The following is a 20,096-nucleotide window of genomic DNA, read 5'->3' as shown; positions in this document are numbered from 1 at the left end:
AGGAACTCCAATTGCATCTACTTTACTCAAGAATTTAGCACAAAACTCAACAGCTTCTTCTACAATATAATTCTCCACCATACATCCTTCTGGACGGTTTCGATTCCTAAGATATCCCTTTAACACCATCATGTAACTAGAAAGTTGTTTAAAGCTTTAAACCTTTAATACGTACATTGTGAGACATTTAATAAATAAATTAAAAAAATCATTCACTTACCTCTCAAAGAGATACATCCATCGGAAAAAAAATGGACCACATAACTCGACCTCCCTTACAAGATGAACTGTCAAATGCACCATGATGTCAAAGAATGATGGTGGGAAAAACTTTTATAACAAACACAAAGTTACCACCAAATCTTTCTGAATATTATCCAATTTCGACACATCCATTATTTTTGCGCAAAAAGCATTAAAGAAGAAGCATAACCGAATAATGGTATACCTCACATGCTTTGGCAACACCGATCGTATCGTCACAGGAAGAAGTTGTTGCATTAGTCGGTGGCAATCATGAGATTTAAGACCATATAATTTCAAATCTGGTCTTGGCAACAGTTTCTCCCCATTAACAAGCACAAGGAAATTGTCATAAGCTTTTCTCATTTTCTCAACTGTATACCACTCAATGACATACTTATTTGGATTATCTTTCAATTGGTAAATAGTAGAAACTGCATGTGCACAAGGTATTCCTTTGAGATCCCAAATTCTGCATGCACAAGTTTGATTCTTCAAATCAACTGTATATGCACTGTGTTCATTGTGTCTCACTTCATATTTATGATTCCCATTGTGGTGTGAATGCCAGAACCTGTGGTCGTCTTTGCTTTTCTCCAACTTTGTCCTACCATTAGGAGATATGTGGTCATTCCATATACCTATATTGTCTCTCTGCTTCTGCAACCTATTCACTATATATAGCCTGATATGCTCTAACATGGATATGATTGGTTTTGGCCTTGTTTCCAGTATACAACCATTAAAACATTCACACATGTTATTCTCAACTGATTCACAACATGAATATGTAGAGAAAAAGGCCCTTGACCACTAAACTGCATTTTAACCCATCAAATAATCATAAACACTTACATTAACTACCTTTATATCATCCATAACAAGCTTGAATTCCTGTGGCGTTCCAGACTTTGAAGCTTGCCAAAATAGTTGCTTCAGCTGATTACTCTTGTGACTCTTCCTAATATTTTGATAAATATGTCTATCACACCACCTATGCTCTGCCAAAGGCATCCACTCTACAATTGCAGGAATGAGACCTTTTTGTTGGTCTGTGATGATAGTCAACCCATTGCCTTGAGTTATATCCAAGTCACATGTTAGAAGTTTCAAGAACCAATACCATGAATCTTTATTCTCACTTTCCACAACTACCCATGCTATAGGGAACATCCTATTATTCCCATCCCTTCCAATTGCAGTCAACAATATACCCTTGCAGAAACCCTTCAAAAAACATCCATCAAGACCCAAAACCCTTCTACACCCTTCAAGGCAACCCTGTTTTATACCTTCAAAACATATATACATCCTCTGAAACCTTCCATTATCTGATTCTATTTTGATTGTGCTTCCAGGATTAGACCTCAATAGTTCATGAGCATAGTTTTGTAACTTACTATAATGTTTTCTCAGAGATGCATCAACATCACCTAAAGCCTTCTTCCTTGCTTTATAGACTTGAGTAAGAGTTACCTCCACATTTTGGGTTTCTTTGATATGTTGCATAAAATCATTCAATTTCCAAGAATGAGAGCTAATAATTTTCTCCTTGTATATCTTGCACCAAAATGATGAGGTTGCAACCTTAATATCATAAGCTCTAACACAACTATGCTCACTTCTAAATGATTTGATCTGCATAATTTTTTCACTTTGCATAAAAGTTGCCCATAGTCTTCAAGAGCACCCTTCTGCACAATTAGCAAGAAACTTCATTCTAGAACTCTTCTCAAACTGAATAGGATATCCCCCCTTTACAGCATAACACCTAAGCAAATGCTTTAGTTCTTCATGGTTTGTAAATCTCATCCCTAACACAGGAATAACTAAGAAATGGTCACAGTTAGGGTTAAAAACTAGATACTTTGGTTTCTTCCTAACAACATCAAGTTCACATACTTGAAGTTCACACACTTGAGGTTCACTCACTTCAGGTTGACTCACTTGAGGTTCACTCATTTCAGGTTCTTCAGATAAATCCCTAGTTCTGAGTTTTTACCTTTCAACTTCTTCACTCTCACCTCTATGAGGTTCTTTATCATCATCATCACTCAAGTGATCTAGTAATGCAGCATCAGTATCACTACCACTCTCATCCTCCTCCATCTGAAACTGCCTAATAGCTGCAGCCTCATCATCAGAATCACTAACATCACTAAACCTCACAGTGTCATTATTAACAACATTAGTGTCCAATATAATCTCTGCGCTGTGTTCTATATACAGTTCAGCCACCCCATGCCCTTTGATATCTTTTAGCATTTGATTAGTGTTTTCATCACTATAAATTAACCTCAACCCAAATTCAAATGTTTTACAAGGAACCAAATAATACATCTTAGTCACATCTGTCAATCCCAAGTCTTCCTTCACCATACCAATTAACTCGAAATATGATATTTTATCTATATCATAACCATCACTATACCAAACTTGTCCTCCACTATAAAACAAACCCCCTTCATCAACAAACTTTCCCCCATAATGCAATTCAATAGCAACAATACCCACTGCATAGAAGACATGACCAATTAAAATACAGAAACCTAGGACCAAATTAAGCATGTGAAAAAAAATGTATATTATAAGCATAAAATAAGCAGATAAACATAAAATATGAAAGTGCATTGTCAAATTCCAAGCATATAAGCATAAAATATTCATAGTGCATAGAGAATAAATATTATAAGCATACTTAAAGCGTTTCCTAATAAACAAGTGCAAAACCCCAAATTTCTCCAAAATTTCAGTAATTAAAAACCCTAATTTTTACAAATCCCTAAACGAAATTGTGCAACCCAACATTTATGTTATTTCATAGCTTTATTCTACACGGATAGAAAATTCTAATACTTACTTGAAATTTGCTGTGATATTTTGTTGTGAAATCAATGAATCATCGAGCTAGGTTGAAAATATAACTCCATAAAGAATGAGGTTTTGTTGTTTTGTTCCTGTGTAGATGTTAAATAGAAATAGATATATTACGCATGTAAAAATGACTGCCACATAGGCTGATTTGAACGGCAAGTTAACAGCTTACCTGGATTGACGAATATTAAAAGTATGTTACCCAAATTGACGAGAAAAAAAGTATGTTACCCAAATTGAATTTTTCGGGAAAGTACGTTACCCACTTTGGTTGTTTTTTCTAATTTTTATGACCCCTATGGAGGTAAGCAACAATTAAATAGAAAAATGAAAATTGTATCTCTCAAAACAATCTAGCTCAACTTCAACAAACTAAAGGAGCAAACAAATTGAACTGAGGTCGTAATGGGTCCTTAACGTAAAAGTGGGGCACTTAAGAAATATATACATCAAAGTGTTGTGCACAATATCTTTCTCAAATCCCAATCACTAAACTTACCAATCTATTACTTGTTGAATTTTTGGAGCAAACTCCTCAACCTCCTTGTCAGTAAGAGAGATCCGAGCAGGAGTGAAATGACAAAAGGGGTCATTGTTTTATTTTAGTTTTTTCTTTCCCCATATCTCTATTATTTTTGTGCATTGTGGCCGCAAATAACAACCCGCCCTAACTAGTATCTTTTAAATACCTGGTATCTTTAATCGTAACTATCTTCAAGGGTTATCACAAAAACTCGTTCACTGCTCTCTCCACCACTCCAAACTCCAAAGGGTAATAATTTTAATTTTTATGACCACTATGGAGAGGATAAGAAGCAGAAAAGTGTGCCCGTGCTACCATGGATGACAAGTCCAGTTGATGTGAGTCTAATTGAAGAGTGCTCACTGAAGCTACTTCCTTGTCTTGATCCAAGGTTGGAGTAGACTTTGGAAAGAAGGGATTTCAGTTCACTCTTTCCAATTCAGGTTGCAGCATGGCAAGAAACCATTAGACCTGGTGCCTTTGACCGAGACCTATGTATAAATTTGCCAATGGGAACTGGGAAAACTTTAGCATATGCTTTGCCTATAGTTCAGATGCTTTCCACTCGTTCAGTGAAATGTATACGTGCTTTAGTGGTGCTGCCTACTCGTGATTTGGCTTTGCAGGTTAAACAAGTCTTTGCTTTTATCGCGACTTCGCGGTTGGATTATCGGTTGGTTTAGGCTGCTGGTCAAACTTGTATTGCGGATGAGATCTCTGAGCTTATTAAGAGACCGAAACTGGAGGCGGGTGTTTGTTATGATCTAGAAGAACAGGGAGTTGAGTTACATAGCTTAGTCGACATCTTAGTGGCAACTCCTGGAAGGCTGATGGACCACATTAATACCACAAAGGGGTTCAGGGGTTCACTCTTGAGCATCTTCGTTATCTTGTAGTTGATGAAACAGATCGGTTACTCAGAGAGGCAAACCAGTCTTGCTTGCCTACTATGCTTCAATTGACACAATCAGATAAGGAAGACATTTTTTCCCATGCCAAGATGTTTGGGAGTTTGAAAACCACAAGGAAATCTGGTGTTGAAAGGGGATTTAAGGGTAAGACTTATCCAACACTTGTGAAGATGCTTCTGTCTACTACACTAACTCATGATCCTAGCAAGCTTTCTCAGCTTGATCTTCACCATCTTTTGTTCTTAACAACTGGGTCTCAGCGTTATCAGTTACCGAAAAAGCTAAAATCTTATAAACTGATATGTGAATCAAAGCTCAAACCGTTGTGTTTGATTGCCCTTTTACAAGATTTGAAAGGGGAGAAATGCATAGTTTTCACATCGTCTGTAGAATTAACCCACCGGCTCAGTACCTTTGATAAAACATAAAATGAATAGTTTACCTACGAAATGAACGATGAACTCAAAACATAAGTAAACTAAAACTATCTTATGAGCCTATATTTTATCAAAGATTTCTACTCTCAATCCTATGAGATATAGTGGAGTAGAGTGATTCGTTCCACTCCTAGTCTTTCCGCATGCTGTGTTCTCTACGTATAAGTATTCTTAACTCCAAAGTCTAATGAGAGATTTACAAAGTGGCAACTAGACTATGATGCAACTACCCACAAGATGCAACTAGTCGATTATCAGAACAACTATGGGAATGCTACGTTGATTCGATGATAAGGAGTTAGAGGGGGGATTGATTCCACCTTAACTCGACTTAATCCTATTAACGACGAATCGTCGTAATCTGAATTTGAACTGCTTCGCAAAACAATATGGTTTCTCCTAATCCCTAATTACACATGGCATTTCTACCAATTCGTAACTAGTATGTGAACGATTAAACCCATTCTCATGGTGAACTAATCGTTTCTAGATTGGAAAGGAAATTACGACGACTCTACGATAATCGGAGTCAAGCTTTCATCAAGGCTTCTCAACCCCCTCAATGGAGGTTTAGCCGAGAATCATTACGCAATCATTTTCGATTAAATTAAAACTAAACATAATACAAAGAATTGAAATTTACTAATCTAAATTAAACAATAATTATAATCTAATTAATAACTAAGAATTGAATAACAAGTAATAAAAGAAATCAGGTCTAACACAATGTAAATGACAAGAATCAAAATTGACAAATAGCTATTTAATTTATCAAACTAATTAAGAACAATTGATTCTAAGAGTTTAATCTACAACAAGAACTGAATTGAAGCTAAACTAAATTAAAAACACTTAAATCTAGATCTAGAATTCTATATATTTTTAGGTATAACTAGCTACCTTAACTATCTACCATTAACAAAGAGTTAAGCTTTGGTTTTTATACTTTCAGATCAAAAAATTGTGCATGGGCTTGGAGCCATGTTTTGGGCCAGAGAATCAGGCCCAAAACCCAATTCTGTCAGTCCAAAAAGGCCTCTTCAGCTACAGTTGGCTTCAACAGACTTTTCATCCACTTCTTCTCCTCTGATTGGATCAAGGCTTATGCCATTGGAAAGCTCTTTCCGAGCCGGTCGTTTTGACATAAGGTAGGCCCCATTCCGAGGTCTAAGTCCAAAGATATGGCCTTCGGAAGTTCTACTGACTTCGGGTGCTGTTTCTGCCCGCGTCGACTTTTCAGCTTTTGACCGGGCTTTAGAAAGGCTTTGTCTTCTTGAATCTTGGCCTTTAATCACGGAACTCCTTAGTAACCGACCTTTGCTCCTTTATCTCGCTAAAGTGGCACATTTCTGCACATAATAGACTTTGAAGCCTGAAATGCATAAAAACACGTAATCAGTGTTAACTCTTAATTATTACTCACATAATGGTCTAAAAGTATGATCATTCTGAGGGTTAAAACTACAGTTTTGGGCTCTTATCAAACCACCCCAAAACAGCATTTTGCTTGTCCTCAAGCAAAGATGAGAAATTCGAATAAGTGACCAAAAATGGAGTTCTAACTACTCTCGTTTCGCTGAGTGCGGATGCATTGACCATATGCAACAAGGCCTTAAACCACTAGGAATTCCCTAGTGGACGAGTTATAGCCTCATGAGAGTTTTTCAGTGAAGGTACTCACAAACTTCATCTCTACTACAACGACTAAGAAATAAAACTATTGTTTCCTTATTCATGCTCTAAATTAACTATACCTCTCACTAGCAATGCATATAGAGTAATCAAGTCGAAACCTAAGCTAATATATACATAATAATTAATCATCTACAATAAACATATATACAATGAGTAATACTATGAAATGCCTAGCAGGTTCGTTTCTGAAACTCGGGATAGCGTCCTTAAGTAGGTTCTCACAATTTAGTCAAGATACAACACTCTGATTTTTCCACTCAAGTTCCGCTACTCCAGTGTGTAGTGGGCACACTTTACCTTACAATCTCAATAACAACAAGGGAGCCGGAATCGATCAAACACATCTGCCACTTACTATCACACTAACCTATTCCTAATTGAGCTAGAGGTCTTTATTAGGTGTTGCGGGGATTAGGAGATGGTTTAAGAAGGAAAGAAATGGATATTCAAAAGGGACAAGTCTGAGATAATAGAGTCTTCATATTATGTAACTTAGAGAAAACCTTGTTATTTTATTTTCCTTCTATACTTTGTTTCCATCCTTAGCCATATTTTTCTTTTTCTTTTCTTTGGCTTTTGACTCTCTTTTATTCTATTTTTGGAGTTTTTATTTTTTTCTATTTTTTTCTTTTCCTTGGATGGAAGCTTTTTTCTTTTTCTCAAACTAACTAATTTTTGTTTACACAGGTTTTTCTCTTCTTCTTTCTTCACTCATTCTATTCTCAGACTTATTCTAGATTGGGTTAGTTGAATTTTTTTTATTTTGTTTTGTTTTTGTAACAGGGTAAAGGAATTGTGGTTTATGGAAGGCTAAAGAAAGGTTCAGAGGGGCGACTAGCGGAAAATAATTCATAGGTTTGAATTTTTGGCTATATCGATCCAAAGAGGGCCTAAATTCTCGCCTAGGATATGGTTTAGTGATCAAGCAAGTGGACGTGTGATATCTCTATCCGGATTTTACTTCTCCCTTGTGTCATTTCTCAAATGTTTCGCTCATATAAGGCTTTAGGTTATATTCTCACAAGATTTGTAGAATAAGTACTCTAGCCTTGATTTCAGAAACTTACTGCTAACAATCATCGATACTCATGTAATATATTTATAGATAGATGCAAAGATTATTACCTACATATTAACCTAAGTTTCTAAAAATTATTCTGATGCAAAAGCTACGTGAGACTTCTAGATTGTTAAGAGCATAGAGAAAGAAAACAATACCACTATTCCTAAGTGTATAGCATAACTTATTTATTTATATTTTTGAATTTTTGAAATTTTAACTAGAAAACAAATGCATATTATACATATCTATATCCTAACAGATGCCTTAATTACACTTGTTTCTATGCCCCCAAACAAGAAGCATGCTTTGTCCTCAAAGCATATAAATAAAGAGGGTAGAAAAATTACCATTGAAGCGCGTGAAATTCAGGAACATCTGCAAAACAAAGTTAGAACGTACTAATATAGGAAATAAAAATTGACTCAACTCTATAAGAGTTCTACCCATTATGGGGTTAGCAAGAATGAAATTGCTTGGGACATAAGAAGACACTAAATAGAATGAAAACTTACCTTATCTCCCGCATTACTCATCATCTTCCTCATCCTCTTCTTCCATAAAGAAGTGAGGTTCCTTCGCGTCCTGCCATGCCATGATAATTTGCTAGGCTTCCCGCCATTTATCATCTATTATTGCTAACCTATTAAGAGCCACTTGGTCTGACGGGGTGTAGGGTGCAACCTGATGAGGTTGTATCCTCCACCCTTTGCCAAGTCATTGCACGGAAAGATCGAATAATACTATTGGTGGGTCGCGATGCGATTAATCGGCCGTAATCCAATCCGTGAAACGTGTACAAAAATAGGAAAGAAACATAGCATAATACGGGAAATTAGAACAGGCATAAGAATGTACTTATGCCTCATGCTATGGGATCGAGCTAAACTAGACATCAAGGTTTGAGGAAGGTCATGACACATACGTCCGTGGCTAAAGCAAGGAAGACGGCGCAAGTGGCATCATTCACGTAAGAAAACGCCATTCCCTAAAATGTTTAGCATGATCCAAAACATAACAGTTCCTATGTTCATGGACGGGCTACCAAAGGCGGCGTTATATTCCCTTGGTCCTCGATACGGAAAATGCCCGAGCCATACGACTCATGCAAAAACTCATAAGTGTAGACATACATATTATCTACCCAATAGCACCATGGGTCTTGTATTTCAGCGGGCATAGCAAGTCCAAGAACAAATGCTAGCAAGAACCTGGTAATTTCCATTGGTTCATTATCAATGTTGATGGAGAACACTTGTTCTCCATCTGGTTTTTCAAAGAAAATGCAGTTATCGTAAAAATAAGATGCTAGTGTTGGAGAATAAAGTGCATCAGGTCTTACCATAAGCGGTTCCCAGCCTACATATGTGATCGCTTCGCGAAACCAAGCACCGTAAGTAGTGCTTTGGAACAAATCTTTGAAAGACTGTTCCGGTATCAATGTTGGAGATGTCATCTCAAAATTACGCTCTGGAATAGCTGCGAATGATTCGGAAACTACCCGCAGAAAACTGGAATTTTTCAGGTTCACGGAAGTCGCAGCCGAAAAGCGCTCGAAGATTTGAAATTCAGTGTTTGAGCGGGTCGTGGTTTCACCACCATGAAAATGCGCTCGACAAAAAATCTGAAAAAAAAATTGCAGGCCTTGAAGCGCCGGAGTTCTTTGAAACTTCGGAAAATGAGACGAAACGTGGGAATCGTGGGAATGAAAGGTGAGTGATGGAGGTTAGGTGCAGTGTGAGTTGTGAGTGTAGAATGTATGAAGTTTATATAGGTTTTAAGTTGCTAAACCGGATCGGGAAGTTGCCAAAAGGTTTTTACGGCAGTTTCCGGAAATACCAAAATTTTCAAACCCGAAAACGGAAACAACTCATTTTCTTGATTCTAAAACAAACCTAGTATCTTTTAGGTAGAATTTATGATAGAATCTACCTATTTAATCGAGATTTCATCCTACCATGATACTTATTCATAGATATGCCTAAACGGCCATATTTTCACCTTGACTCCGCAATAAATTCTAAGACGAGGGCCATATAAAAATCATGTTGGAATAGATAAAACCACCCCCAAACAATTTGGGAAGGTGGGATCAATATTAAACAACCACGCATAATGAAAATAACCACATTATATTAAAATTTTCATTCGAAGTACATTTCACTACAAAATTCAAATTACGGAAATAAAACTTACATTAAATAAATGGCAATAATGAAACTACAAATAAAAATAGAAACATCAAACGATACTATCCCTAATCACTCCGGTACTGGTAGCGGAGGGCACACGGTCCGGGGATGGCTCCTGAGCTCCCGATGGGCTAGCACCATTCGTCTTTCGGCGACGACGCTCGTGCCTCGATGGTGTGTCCTCAGAAGGAGAATCCCCGTGAGGTGGGAATTGTGCAAGCATGTCGGCCCGGAACTGACCCTGAGCTTCTAGCTCGGCCCTCATCTGTTCCCACCTCTCATCCTCTCTCTGGGTACGGATCTCGAAGTTATGATGGATAGTTGCCTGTCGAGTCCGGAGGTCTTCGCAGATAGTGTTGAGCGAATGCATGCCACGATGACTTTCGGCCATGCGTTCTGCATCTGACCAACACCTCTCCAGGGCATCCGCATCAAAACAAGTCAAGTCCTCCTCATCCTCCGAGGCATTCTCATTTCCACCATCCTCCTCGGCGTTCTCGTTTCCCCCATCCTCCTCGTCCTCTACCCTATCCTCAGGCAACCTCCAAACTCGTTGGACACACTCCTTATAGATGCGAGGATTTTGGTGTAGGGTGATGTAAGACCTATCAGACGCCTGAGCTGCTCTCAACTTCAGCATGATTTTGGTTATCAACATAGGGAGAGGTGCAACAGCCTTCCCTACTCCCCTAATCATGCTAAGCAAAAACTCCAAGATACAAAACTCGTACTTCTGCTCCTGGAGTATCCATAAAATGTGGAGGCAGTTCAAACCGATGTCACTGACCGTCTCCTTCCCCAGGACGTTCCGACCAATCCACTGAGCTGCAGCCAGCTGGTTGGTTCTTAGGGATGCCTGGCGAACACAATGTGATCTCGCATTGTAGTTCCCTTCGGTAATTGTCACGTTCATCAATTGCTCTACCCCATTGCATTGGGACTCCTGTAACGTGACATCCAGATGGATTCTAGGCTGAATGCCTAGAATCTCCGCCAACAACCCAGTAGTTACTTCCTTTCTCCTCTTCACCACCATTACAAAAATTCTAGTCCCCTCCACCTCTTTCGTGTTGTAAAACCGTCGGACTAAGTCTTCGTGGTAAAAGGCTTCAGTCGAGTACCACAAGCTATTCTAGTCTCTACTGATCATTTCATCACCGTAAAACGGCGCGAAGTGGTCGCCAGTAAAAGCTTGCTCCGGCAAAATTCGACGTTGTTGAGCCATTTAGTGTTTGGAATGTAGTGGGGGTTTAAAAGGGATGTGGTGTTGGAATTTGAGTCGACCGACTGAAGCAAACCGTGGTGGTGACGCGACAGTTTAAATTTTTTTTTAAATTTTCGTGGGTTTTGGTGATGTAATTTGGTGGATTTGGTGGGCGTTTGGGTTTTGAGAAGATTGGAAGTGGATTTGAACTGTGGGCGTTGGTTAATTTGGTTTTCTTTTTATTTTTTTATTTTTTTATTTTTTTAGGTTTTTGGAGCTTGGTGGGCATTAATGACGGTTTGGAAGATGAAGTACTGTTGGGGCAAAGGTAAGGGCGTGGGTGCACTGCCTGTGGGCGCAGGTTGGGCGCGGGTTGGCTGCCGGTGGGCGCGGGTTGGGCCCAAGCCCAATTCGAAATTTGTGAATTTTTCAATTTTTCGCGAAACTTCAAATCAAAATTGCCGCTTCGTTACCGATCCGATTTTTGTGAATGAGATATGGAACTGATCAGGAGAGAATTTCCAATCTAATTATCCATAAAACACTCTATTTCGACCGTGGATGACATATAAGATAGTGGAAAACGCCTCGAAGTGCGTGCATGACGTACATTATGCGAACAATTGAACTCTAAAGTCATGGATTATGTCAACCCAAATTGTAATACAATTCAACGGCCTAAGCAACTCTAATGGGACATAAAACATTCTAGTACGGAAACACGAACACCCCACCCCCAAACAAATTTTTACAACAAAGCTTAGAAAATTTGTTTTTTAGCAGTGGGTCTTTTAAAGTCAGATTTCCGAGACTTCCTAGATTTCTATGTTTATTTTTTTTTAATTGTTACTTTTTAAAAAGAAAAACAATAAACAAGAAAGACATAATTCACCCCATAGAGAAACATGACTCAAAAATCCGAGAAAACATGCAAGAGTGGGAAACGTGAATTATGTCAAACGCGGACTTAGGATCCGGTACTGACAACCACACACTCCGTAGGGAGGGCCCGGTTACCTTAATAGTGCACTCACCAATATATGGAAATGAAAGAAAATGCACCAAACACAAAAGTTGAGCCGTTTATAGTCAGATACTCGAGACTTTATCTAAACATATGTATGAACATGCAGTTTATCATATATCAACAACCAAAATAGTTGTGGATCATTCTATAAATAAATATCACAGAAAACATATCCAAACACAATCAAGCACCAAGATTTCCTATGACGCAACCTAGTGAAATGAAAGCGAAGTCGGATAACCCTATTACGTAACCTAGCATGCACCCTTTTTTTCATTTTTGAACGAGTGGGTGTTCTAGGAAATAAATGTGGAAAAGTGAATGGTTGTGGAGAATATGGTGGATATGGATAAGCTGTAGAAGGACAGCATGTAAACAATGAGGATGTGGGTTTAGCACAAAACTCATTCATGGTGTGTGTAGGGACTGTTTCAAGTCTGAAAATGAAGGTGTCAAATGCTTTTGTCTTCTGAATTATTTGTTTACTAGGTGGATTTAAAAAATTATGAAGCACAGAAGAAATAAAATGATCGAGTGCAAACTCGAGATTCCTTTGAAAGGGTGGAAGGAGGGAAGTCGAGGTGTATGTTGTGCAAAGTAGTTCTTGATAGGGTGATTCATCACCTGCTCTAAGAAACTCATCGAATTCCTCATCTAGATTGGTCATATCCTCGTTACTATAATAGTCCTCTACATCTTTGAGAAAGTCATCTATCTCATCCTCATCCGTAATATGTGTATCGACTAGTGTAGGGATGGAAATGTTGGAGTCTGAACTTCCAAAGGAAAGAAATTTGGGCATATGATTATCATGGAACGTGTTGTTGAAATAATCTCGAGCAAAGCTCTCGATCATGCTAACCTCTCTATCCATAGGCTAATCGGGTAACTGTGGTCTTTGTTTTAAAACATTGACTTCAACAACAAGATGGCCAAAAGACATGGACATTGAACCATCACGGCAATTAATGAGCGCATTGGCGGTTGCCGGGAAAGGACGCCCTAAGATGATCGGGGCCGAGTCGTTAATCGACTTTCTCAGATCGAGGATGACAAAATCAGCCGGATAGTAAAAATCCTGAACTTTTACCAGAACATTTTTGACGACACCTTTAGGATACTTAATAGACCGATCAGCTAATTGCAACGTCATTTTAGTGGGTTGCATCTCGTCTAGACCTATTTGTCTATACAAATAAAACGGGAGTAAGTTAACACTAGCCCCCAAGTCTAATAACACGGTCGTCGTATAAGAATCTCCTAAGGTGCATTATACAGTAGGACGATCAGGGTCCTTGTACTTAACAATTCCATTATGTTCAGATAGAGTTGGGAATTGTTCTGTTAAAAAGGCGTCTTTTGGTATATTGGTCTTACGCCTAGTAGTACACAACTCCTTAAGAAACTTAGCATGGTGTGGTAACTTTTTAATAGCTTCGAGGAAAGGAAGGTTTATAGTTAGATTCTTGAAAACATCCCTAATCTCCTCATAATTAGTATCCCTAGTTAACATGGCTAATTTTTGTGGAAACGGTGGTTTCTTTCTATATTTAGCAATAGTATCACCTGGATGTTTAACCGTGGCTTTCTCTTTCTTAGGCTGTGTTGTAACTGGTACCTCTACAGTGGTAGGCTCTTCAGTTTCTATTTCGGTATCTAGTAAAATAGCAGGTGTAGGGGCTACTGGTAGGGTACCTATAGGCATACTTACTTTGTTATCAACCACTCTGCCAGAACGGAGAGTGGTGATGGCCTTTAGGTCACCTACATTTTCATACTCATTACTAGTATTATCGGTTATCTCAAAGGCTGTATTTGTTGTTTTAGGATTAGGTATTTCGTTACCTGGAAACACACCTTTGGGTTGGGCTTTATCTTGAGCCAACTGTTTGGTTAAATTATTAACGGATTGTAGAAGCTTTTGGTTAGATTGAGCCATGGTTTGGAAAAGTTTTTGGCTCACTTGTATGAAGGTGTCAAGACGATCCGGTTGTGTGGGCGTAGTAGTCACGGGTGGTGTGACTGGAACTATTTCACGTGAATTATTTATGGGTGGATTTTGATAGTTATTATTTACCGGAACGATACCTCTATTAGTATTATAATTATTATAACTACCTTGACCTTGTGCTTGTCCCTGTCGAGGTTGCACTTGGTTGTTATAATTATTAAAATTACCCTGACCCTGTCCTTGTCGTGGTGGAGCTTGGTTAAAACTTTGCGTTGGCCTAACATATTGATTATTGTACCCTGGAGGTGTGACGTGTTGGTTATTTCTCCAACCGAAGTTGGGATTTTGTCTCCAAGGGGAGTTAGGTTCATTATTAATGGAACAAGCCTGTTCATAGGTTATAGGACAGTGGAAGTCGGGATGCTCAGGGCTCTAACAGAAACTACATGGATTTGAATTTACATTCATGACGGGGATAGGCTTTTGTTGAACCGAAATGGCCTCTACCTTTTTAGTGAGTGATTCAATTAGAGTTTTAAGCTCGGGATCGTGTTTAATTTCAAACATACCGGCATCCTTAACTGTATTAGAAGAACTAGCGGAGCGGTGGATATCGTCACTACCCCCCAGTTGTTATTTCGCTTAGTTTGATCCTCTAAAAATTTATAAGCCTCCGAGGCTCCTTTGCTTAAGAAACTACCCCCATTCATTATGTCTAGGACTTCTTTATGGTAGTGTAGAAGTCCTTTGAAAAAGGCACGAACTAACATGTCTTTCGCTAAGTTATGATGTGGACACTCTATAAGGAGATCGGTGAAACGATTTCAAGCCTCTGAAAATGATTCATGAGGATTTTGTCGAAAGAAATGAATCTTGGAAAGCATCTCATCCGTCTTTAGGGGTAAAATGTTCCATAAACGGTGAACAAGTTTAGCCCACGAGTCCTGAGAATTAATTAGGCGGCAGGCAGTTAACCAAAGGCGCCTTATCGGCTAAGGTGAAAGGGAATACCCTTAGTTTAATTTGTTCCGCACCAACCGTAGGATGGTGGAATGTTGTTAGGACTTGTTCAATCTACGCACGATGTCTTTGATAAGGTTTTTCATGGTCTAATCCATGAAAAATGGGTAACAAATTAAAATATTTGGGGATTCGAATCCCCAATCGGTCCGCTAGAACGATGCAAGATTTGGGGCTATCGCCAAGGCTTTGTAGAAGTCGAGAGAGGTCTCTTCTTCATCGGGCATTGTGTCAGGTGATGTGTGTGAAATAGTAGCTAGAGGTGTAGTGGGTGGTATACTAGATAGACTTGTTTGTTGACGTTGTTGTGTAATTACGTTCGGTGTTTTTGTTCGGCCAGACCTTAATCTCATACAAGGCTAAAACCAAACTTAGCTAAGCACATTAACACTCCAAATAATTATAATATACTAGTATAAACCTCTAACAGGAGATGTGAGGTGTGGAAGAAAGGAATACCTGATTGCGTCCTTGCTTCGCTTATGAATAGCGTCTTGTTTACGCGTGTTCAGTGTATATAACAAGGTAGAACATTGAAAAACTTGAAAAATCAAAGTTCGAATCAAAACTGTAGAAATCCGGAAAAATCTAGCTTAGGCGCTGGGTCTTTCAGATAGGCGCTGTCGCTTCCGTGTAACTTCAAGTTACAGTGATTTAGGGCGGGTCGCGCTCAGTGTTCCAGGCTTATGGGCGCAGGTGCGCTCCGTCTGAGCACGGGTGCGCTCGGTGTAATTTCTCGCGGGACTTTTCAACGATGAAACGGGAACCCACTATATGAATCAAACAAGGGTGGGTGGGTGAAATGGGACTTTAAGAAAAGTACTTACACTACAAAAACAATGCGAAAGTGCAACTAAGATGGCAGCGGCGCCATTTGATAAAACATAAAATGAATAGTTTACCTACGAAATGAACGATGAACTCAAAACGTAAGTAAACTAAAACTATCTTATGAGCCTAAATTTTATCAAAGATTTCTACTCTCAATCCTATAAGATATAGTGGCGTAGAGTGATTCATTCCACTCCTAGTCCTTCCGCATGCTGTGTTCTCTACGTATAAGTATTCTTAACTCCAAAGTCTAATAAGAGATTTACGAAGTGGCAACTAGACTACGATGCAACTACCCATAAGATGCAACTAGTCGATTATCAGAACAACTATGGGAATGCTACGTTGATTCGATGATAAGGAGTTAAAGGGGGGATTGATTCCACCTTAACTCGACTTAATCCTATTAACGACGAATCATCGTAATCTGAATTTGAACTGCTTCGCAGAACAATATGGTTTCTCCTAATCCCTAATTACACATGGCATTTCTACCAATTCATAACTAGTATGTGAATGATTAAACCCATTCTCATGGTGAACTAATCGTTTCTAGATTGGGAAGAAAATTACGACGACTCTACGATAATCGGAGTCAAGCTTTCATCAAGGCTTCTCAACCCCCTCAATGGAGGTTTAGCCGAGAATCATTACGCAATCATTTCCGATTAAATTAAAACTAAACATAATACAAAGAATTGAAATTTACTAATCTAAATTAAACAATAATTAAAATCTAATTAATAACTAAGAATTGAATAACAAGTAATAAATGAAATCAGGTCTAACACAATGTAAATGACAAGAATCGAAATTGACAAATAGCTATTTTATTTATCAAACTAATTAAGAACAATTGATTCTAAGAGTTTAATCTAAAACAAGAACTGAATTGAAGCTAAACTAAATTAAAAACACTTAAATCTAGATCTAGAATTCAATATATTTTTAGGTCTAACTAGCTACCTTAACTATCTACCATTAACAAAGAGTTAAGCTTTGGTTTTTATACTTTCAGATCCAAAAATCGTGCATGGGCTTGGAGCCATGTTTTGGGCCAGAGAATCAGGCCCAAAACCCAATTCTTTCAGTCCAAAAAGGCCTCTCCAGCTGCAGTTGGCTTCAACAGACTTTTCGTCCACTTCTGCTCCTCTGATTGGATCAAAGCTTAGACTATTGGAAAGCTCTTTCCGAGCCGGTCGTTTTGACATAAGGTAGGCCCCATTCCGAGGTCTGAGTCCAAAGATATGGCCTTCGGAAGTTCTGCTGACTACGGGTGCTGTTTCTGCCCGCGTCGACTTTTCAGCTTTTGACCGGGCTTTAGAAAGGCTTTGTCTTCTTGAATCTTGGCCTTTAATCACGGAACTCCTTAGTAACCGACCTTTGCTCCTTTATCTCGCTAAAGTGGCACATTTCTACACATAATGGACTTTGAAGCCTGAAATGTATAAAAACACGTAATCAGTGTTAACTCTTAATTATTACTCACATAATTGGTCTAAAAGTATGACTGTTATAGGGTTAAAACTACAGTTTTGGGCTCTTATCAACCTTACTAAAATGTTTTGGTGGGTTAGAATTTAAGATAAAGAAGTATTCTGGCCTCCAACGTCAGTCTGTACGAAGAAAGACATTAAAGGAGTTTCGCGACGGGGATATACAGGTGATTGTAACCTCTGATGCTATGTCTCGTGGGATAGACGTTGAAGGAGTGAGAACTATAATAAACTTTAATGTGCCTGCTTATATCAAGACATAGGATATAAGCAGGCACATCGTAGTTGATTACAGTTCGCACTCCTTCAATGTCCATCCCACGAGTCATAGCATCAGAGGCTATAAGCACCTGTATATCCCCGTCGCAAAACTCCTTTAATGTCTTGCATCGTATAGACTGATGTTGGAGCCCAGAGTACTTCTTTATCTTAAATTCTAACCCACCAAAACATTTTAGTAAGGTACTGAGCTGGTGGGTTGATTCTACAGTCAATGTGAAAACTATGCATTTCTACCATTTTAAATCTTGTAAAAGGGCAATCAAACACAGCGGTTTGAGCTTTGATTCACATATCAGTTTATAACATTTCAGCTTTTCAGGTAACTGGTAATGCTGAGAGCCTGAGACCCAGTTGTTAAGAACAAGGGATGGTGCAGATCAAACTGAGAAAGCTTGCTAGGATTATGAGTTAGTGTAGCAGACAAAAACATATTCACAAGTCTTGGATAAGTCTTACCCTTAAATCCCCTTTCAACACTAGATTTCCTTGTTGTTTTCAAACTCCCAAATATCTTGGCATGGGAAAAAATGTCTTCCTTATCTGATAGTGTCAACTGAAGCACAGTAGGCAACCAAGACTGGTATGCCTCTCTGAGTAACCGGTCTGTTTCATCAACTACAAGATAACGAAGATGCTCAAGAGTGAACCCCTTTGTGGTATTAATGTGGTCAATCAGCCTTCCAAGAGTTGCCACTAAGATATCCACTGAGCTCTGTAACTCAACTCCCTGTTCTTCTAGATCATAACAAACACCCGCCTCGGCCGGGTCTCTTAATAAGCTCAGAGATCTCATCCGCAATACAAGTTTGACCAACAGCTAAACCAACTGATAATCCAACTGCAGATGCGATAGAAGCAAATACTTGTTTAACCTGCAAAGCCAAATCATGAATAGGCAGCACCATTAAAGCACCTATACATTTCACTGAACAAGTGGAAATCATCTGAACTATAGGCCTTCCCATTGGCAAATTTTACATAGGTCTCGCTCAAAGGCACCAGGTCGAACAGTTTCTTGCCATGGTGCAACCTAAATTGGAAAGAGTGAACTGAAATCCATTCTTTCCAAAGCTTCTTCCAACCTTGGATCGAGACAAGGAAGTAACTTCAGTGAGCACTCTTCAATTAGACTCACATCAACTGAACTTCTCATCCATGGTAGCACGGGCACACTCTTCTGCTTTTTATCCTCCATAGGGGTGATAAAATTTAAAATGATTAGGGAGCGGTGATAAGAGCCCAAAACTGTAGGCTTAACGCTTTAATAATATTACATTTAGACCAATTATGTTTATAATAAATAAGAGTTAGTACTGTTTGTTTACGTGCTTTTGTGTATTTCAGGTCTTGGAGTCAACTATGTGAAGAAATATGTCACTTTTGCAAGAGAAATGAGCAAATATTGGTTGCAAAGAAGTTCTATGGTTAAAGCCTAAGTTTAAAGGAGAAAAATCCTTTTTAAAGCTCAGTCAAAGCTGAAAAGTCAAAGTCAATGTGGGCAGAAATAGAGCATAAAAGTCAACAAAACTTCCGCAGGCTGTATCTTTGGACTCAAACTTTGGAATTGGGCCTATTATATGTCAAAATGACAGGCTCAGAAAGATCTTTCTAAGGGTTTTGTCCTTGATCCAATCAAAGGAGTAAAAGTGGATGAAAAGACTGTTGCAGTAATTTCCAGCAGAGAAACCCTTTTTCAACTTAAGTAATTAGGTTTTAGGTTTGATTTAGTGGCTGAAAACTTAGCTCCAAAGCCCATGCACGAAATTGTAAACCTAGCCCTCTCCTATATAAAAAGGACTAAGAGCATCTTTAGGTGAGATACTATCCTAACATCAAACACCAATAATTTGGTGTTTTTTCATCTTCAGGAGAGACACATGTTGATGAAAACACTAAAAAAACACCAAACCAAACACCAAATCAGCCAAAATTTGGTTCCCTCTTTGGTGCTATATCAAATCTCTCTCGCGGTTTTGGAAAAACCGTGCGGTTTTTTTAACACCGTATGGACTTGGGCTAGAGTGTTGGCTTCAATCACGCGATTTCTAGAAAATCGCATCGGCTTAGGCTTTTAAGATGGGCTTCAGTGGTGCGGTTTTGAGAAAGCCGTGTGGGTTATATGGAGCGGTTTATCCAAAACCGCGTCATTTGATGTCGAATATTTGATGTTTCTCCTGAAGTTGGTTGGTGTTTTTTTGGTTTGGTGTTTAGTTTGGTTAAAAAAATTGGTGTTTTCTTGGTTTCTCTCCTAAAGATGCTCTAAGGCAAAACTCTAACTCACACCCTTCCTATTAGTTAGAATATTTTAGCTCTCTCTCTCTTTATTTATTTAATTTAGTCTAAACCTAGT

The 20,096-nt window shown here is 38.7% G+C and overlaps 1 protein-coding gene and 2 pseudogenes across 1 annotated transcript; 1 reads left to right on the top strand and 2 right to left on the bottom strand.

Moving 5' to 3' along the window:
• Positions 1-1,068: 1,068 nt before the first annotated feature.
• Positions 1,069-1,887, bottom strand: LOC147515952 (uncharacterized). Its single transcript, XM_086593111.1, has one exon. It carries the CDS (start codon positions 1,885-1,887, stop codon positions 1,069-1,071), a length of 819 nt encoding a protein of 272 aa, XP_086449237.1.
• Positions 1,888-3,178: 1,291 nt separating this feature from the next.
• Positions 3,179-18,780, top strand: LOC147515951 (DEAD-box ATP-dependent RNA helicase 1-like; annotated as a pseudogene).
• Positions 17,734-18,806, bottom strand: LOC147515950 (DEAD-box ATP-dependent RNA helicase 1 pseudogene; annotated as a pseudogene).
• Positions 18,807-20,096: the final 1,290 nt, after the last annotated feature.

The sequence above is a fragment of the Coptis chinensis genome, chromosome 2, assembly GCF_015680905.1.
Source record: "Coptis chinensis isolate HL-2020 chromosome 2, ASM1568090v1, whole genome shotgun sequence".
In the NCBI taxonomy this organism is placed as follows: domain Eukaryota; kingdom Viridiplantae; phylum Streptophyta; class Magnoliopsida; order Ranunculales; family Ranunculaceae; genus Coptis; species Coptis chinensis.
This window is presented reverse-complemented; position numbering and strand designations above follow the sequence as displayed.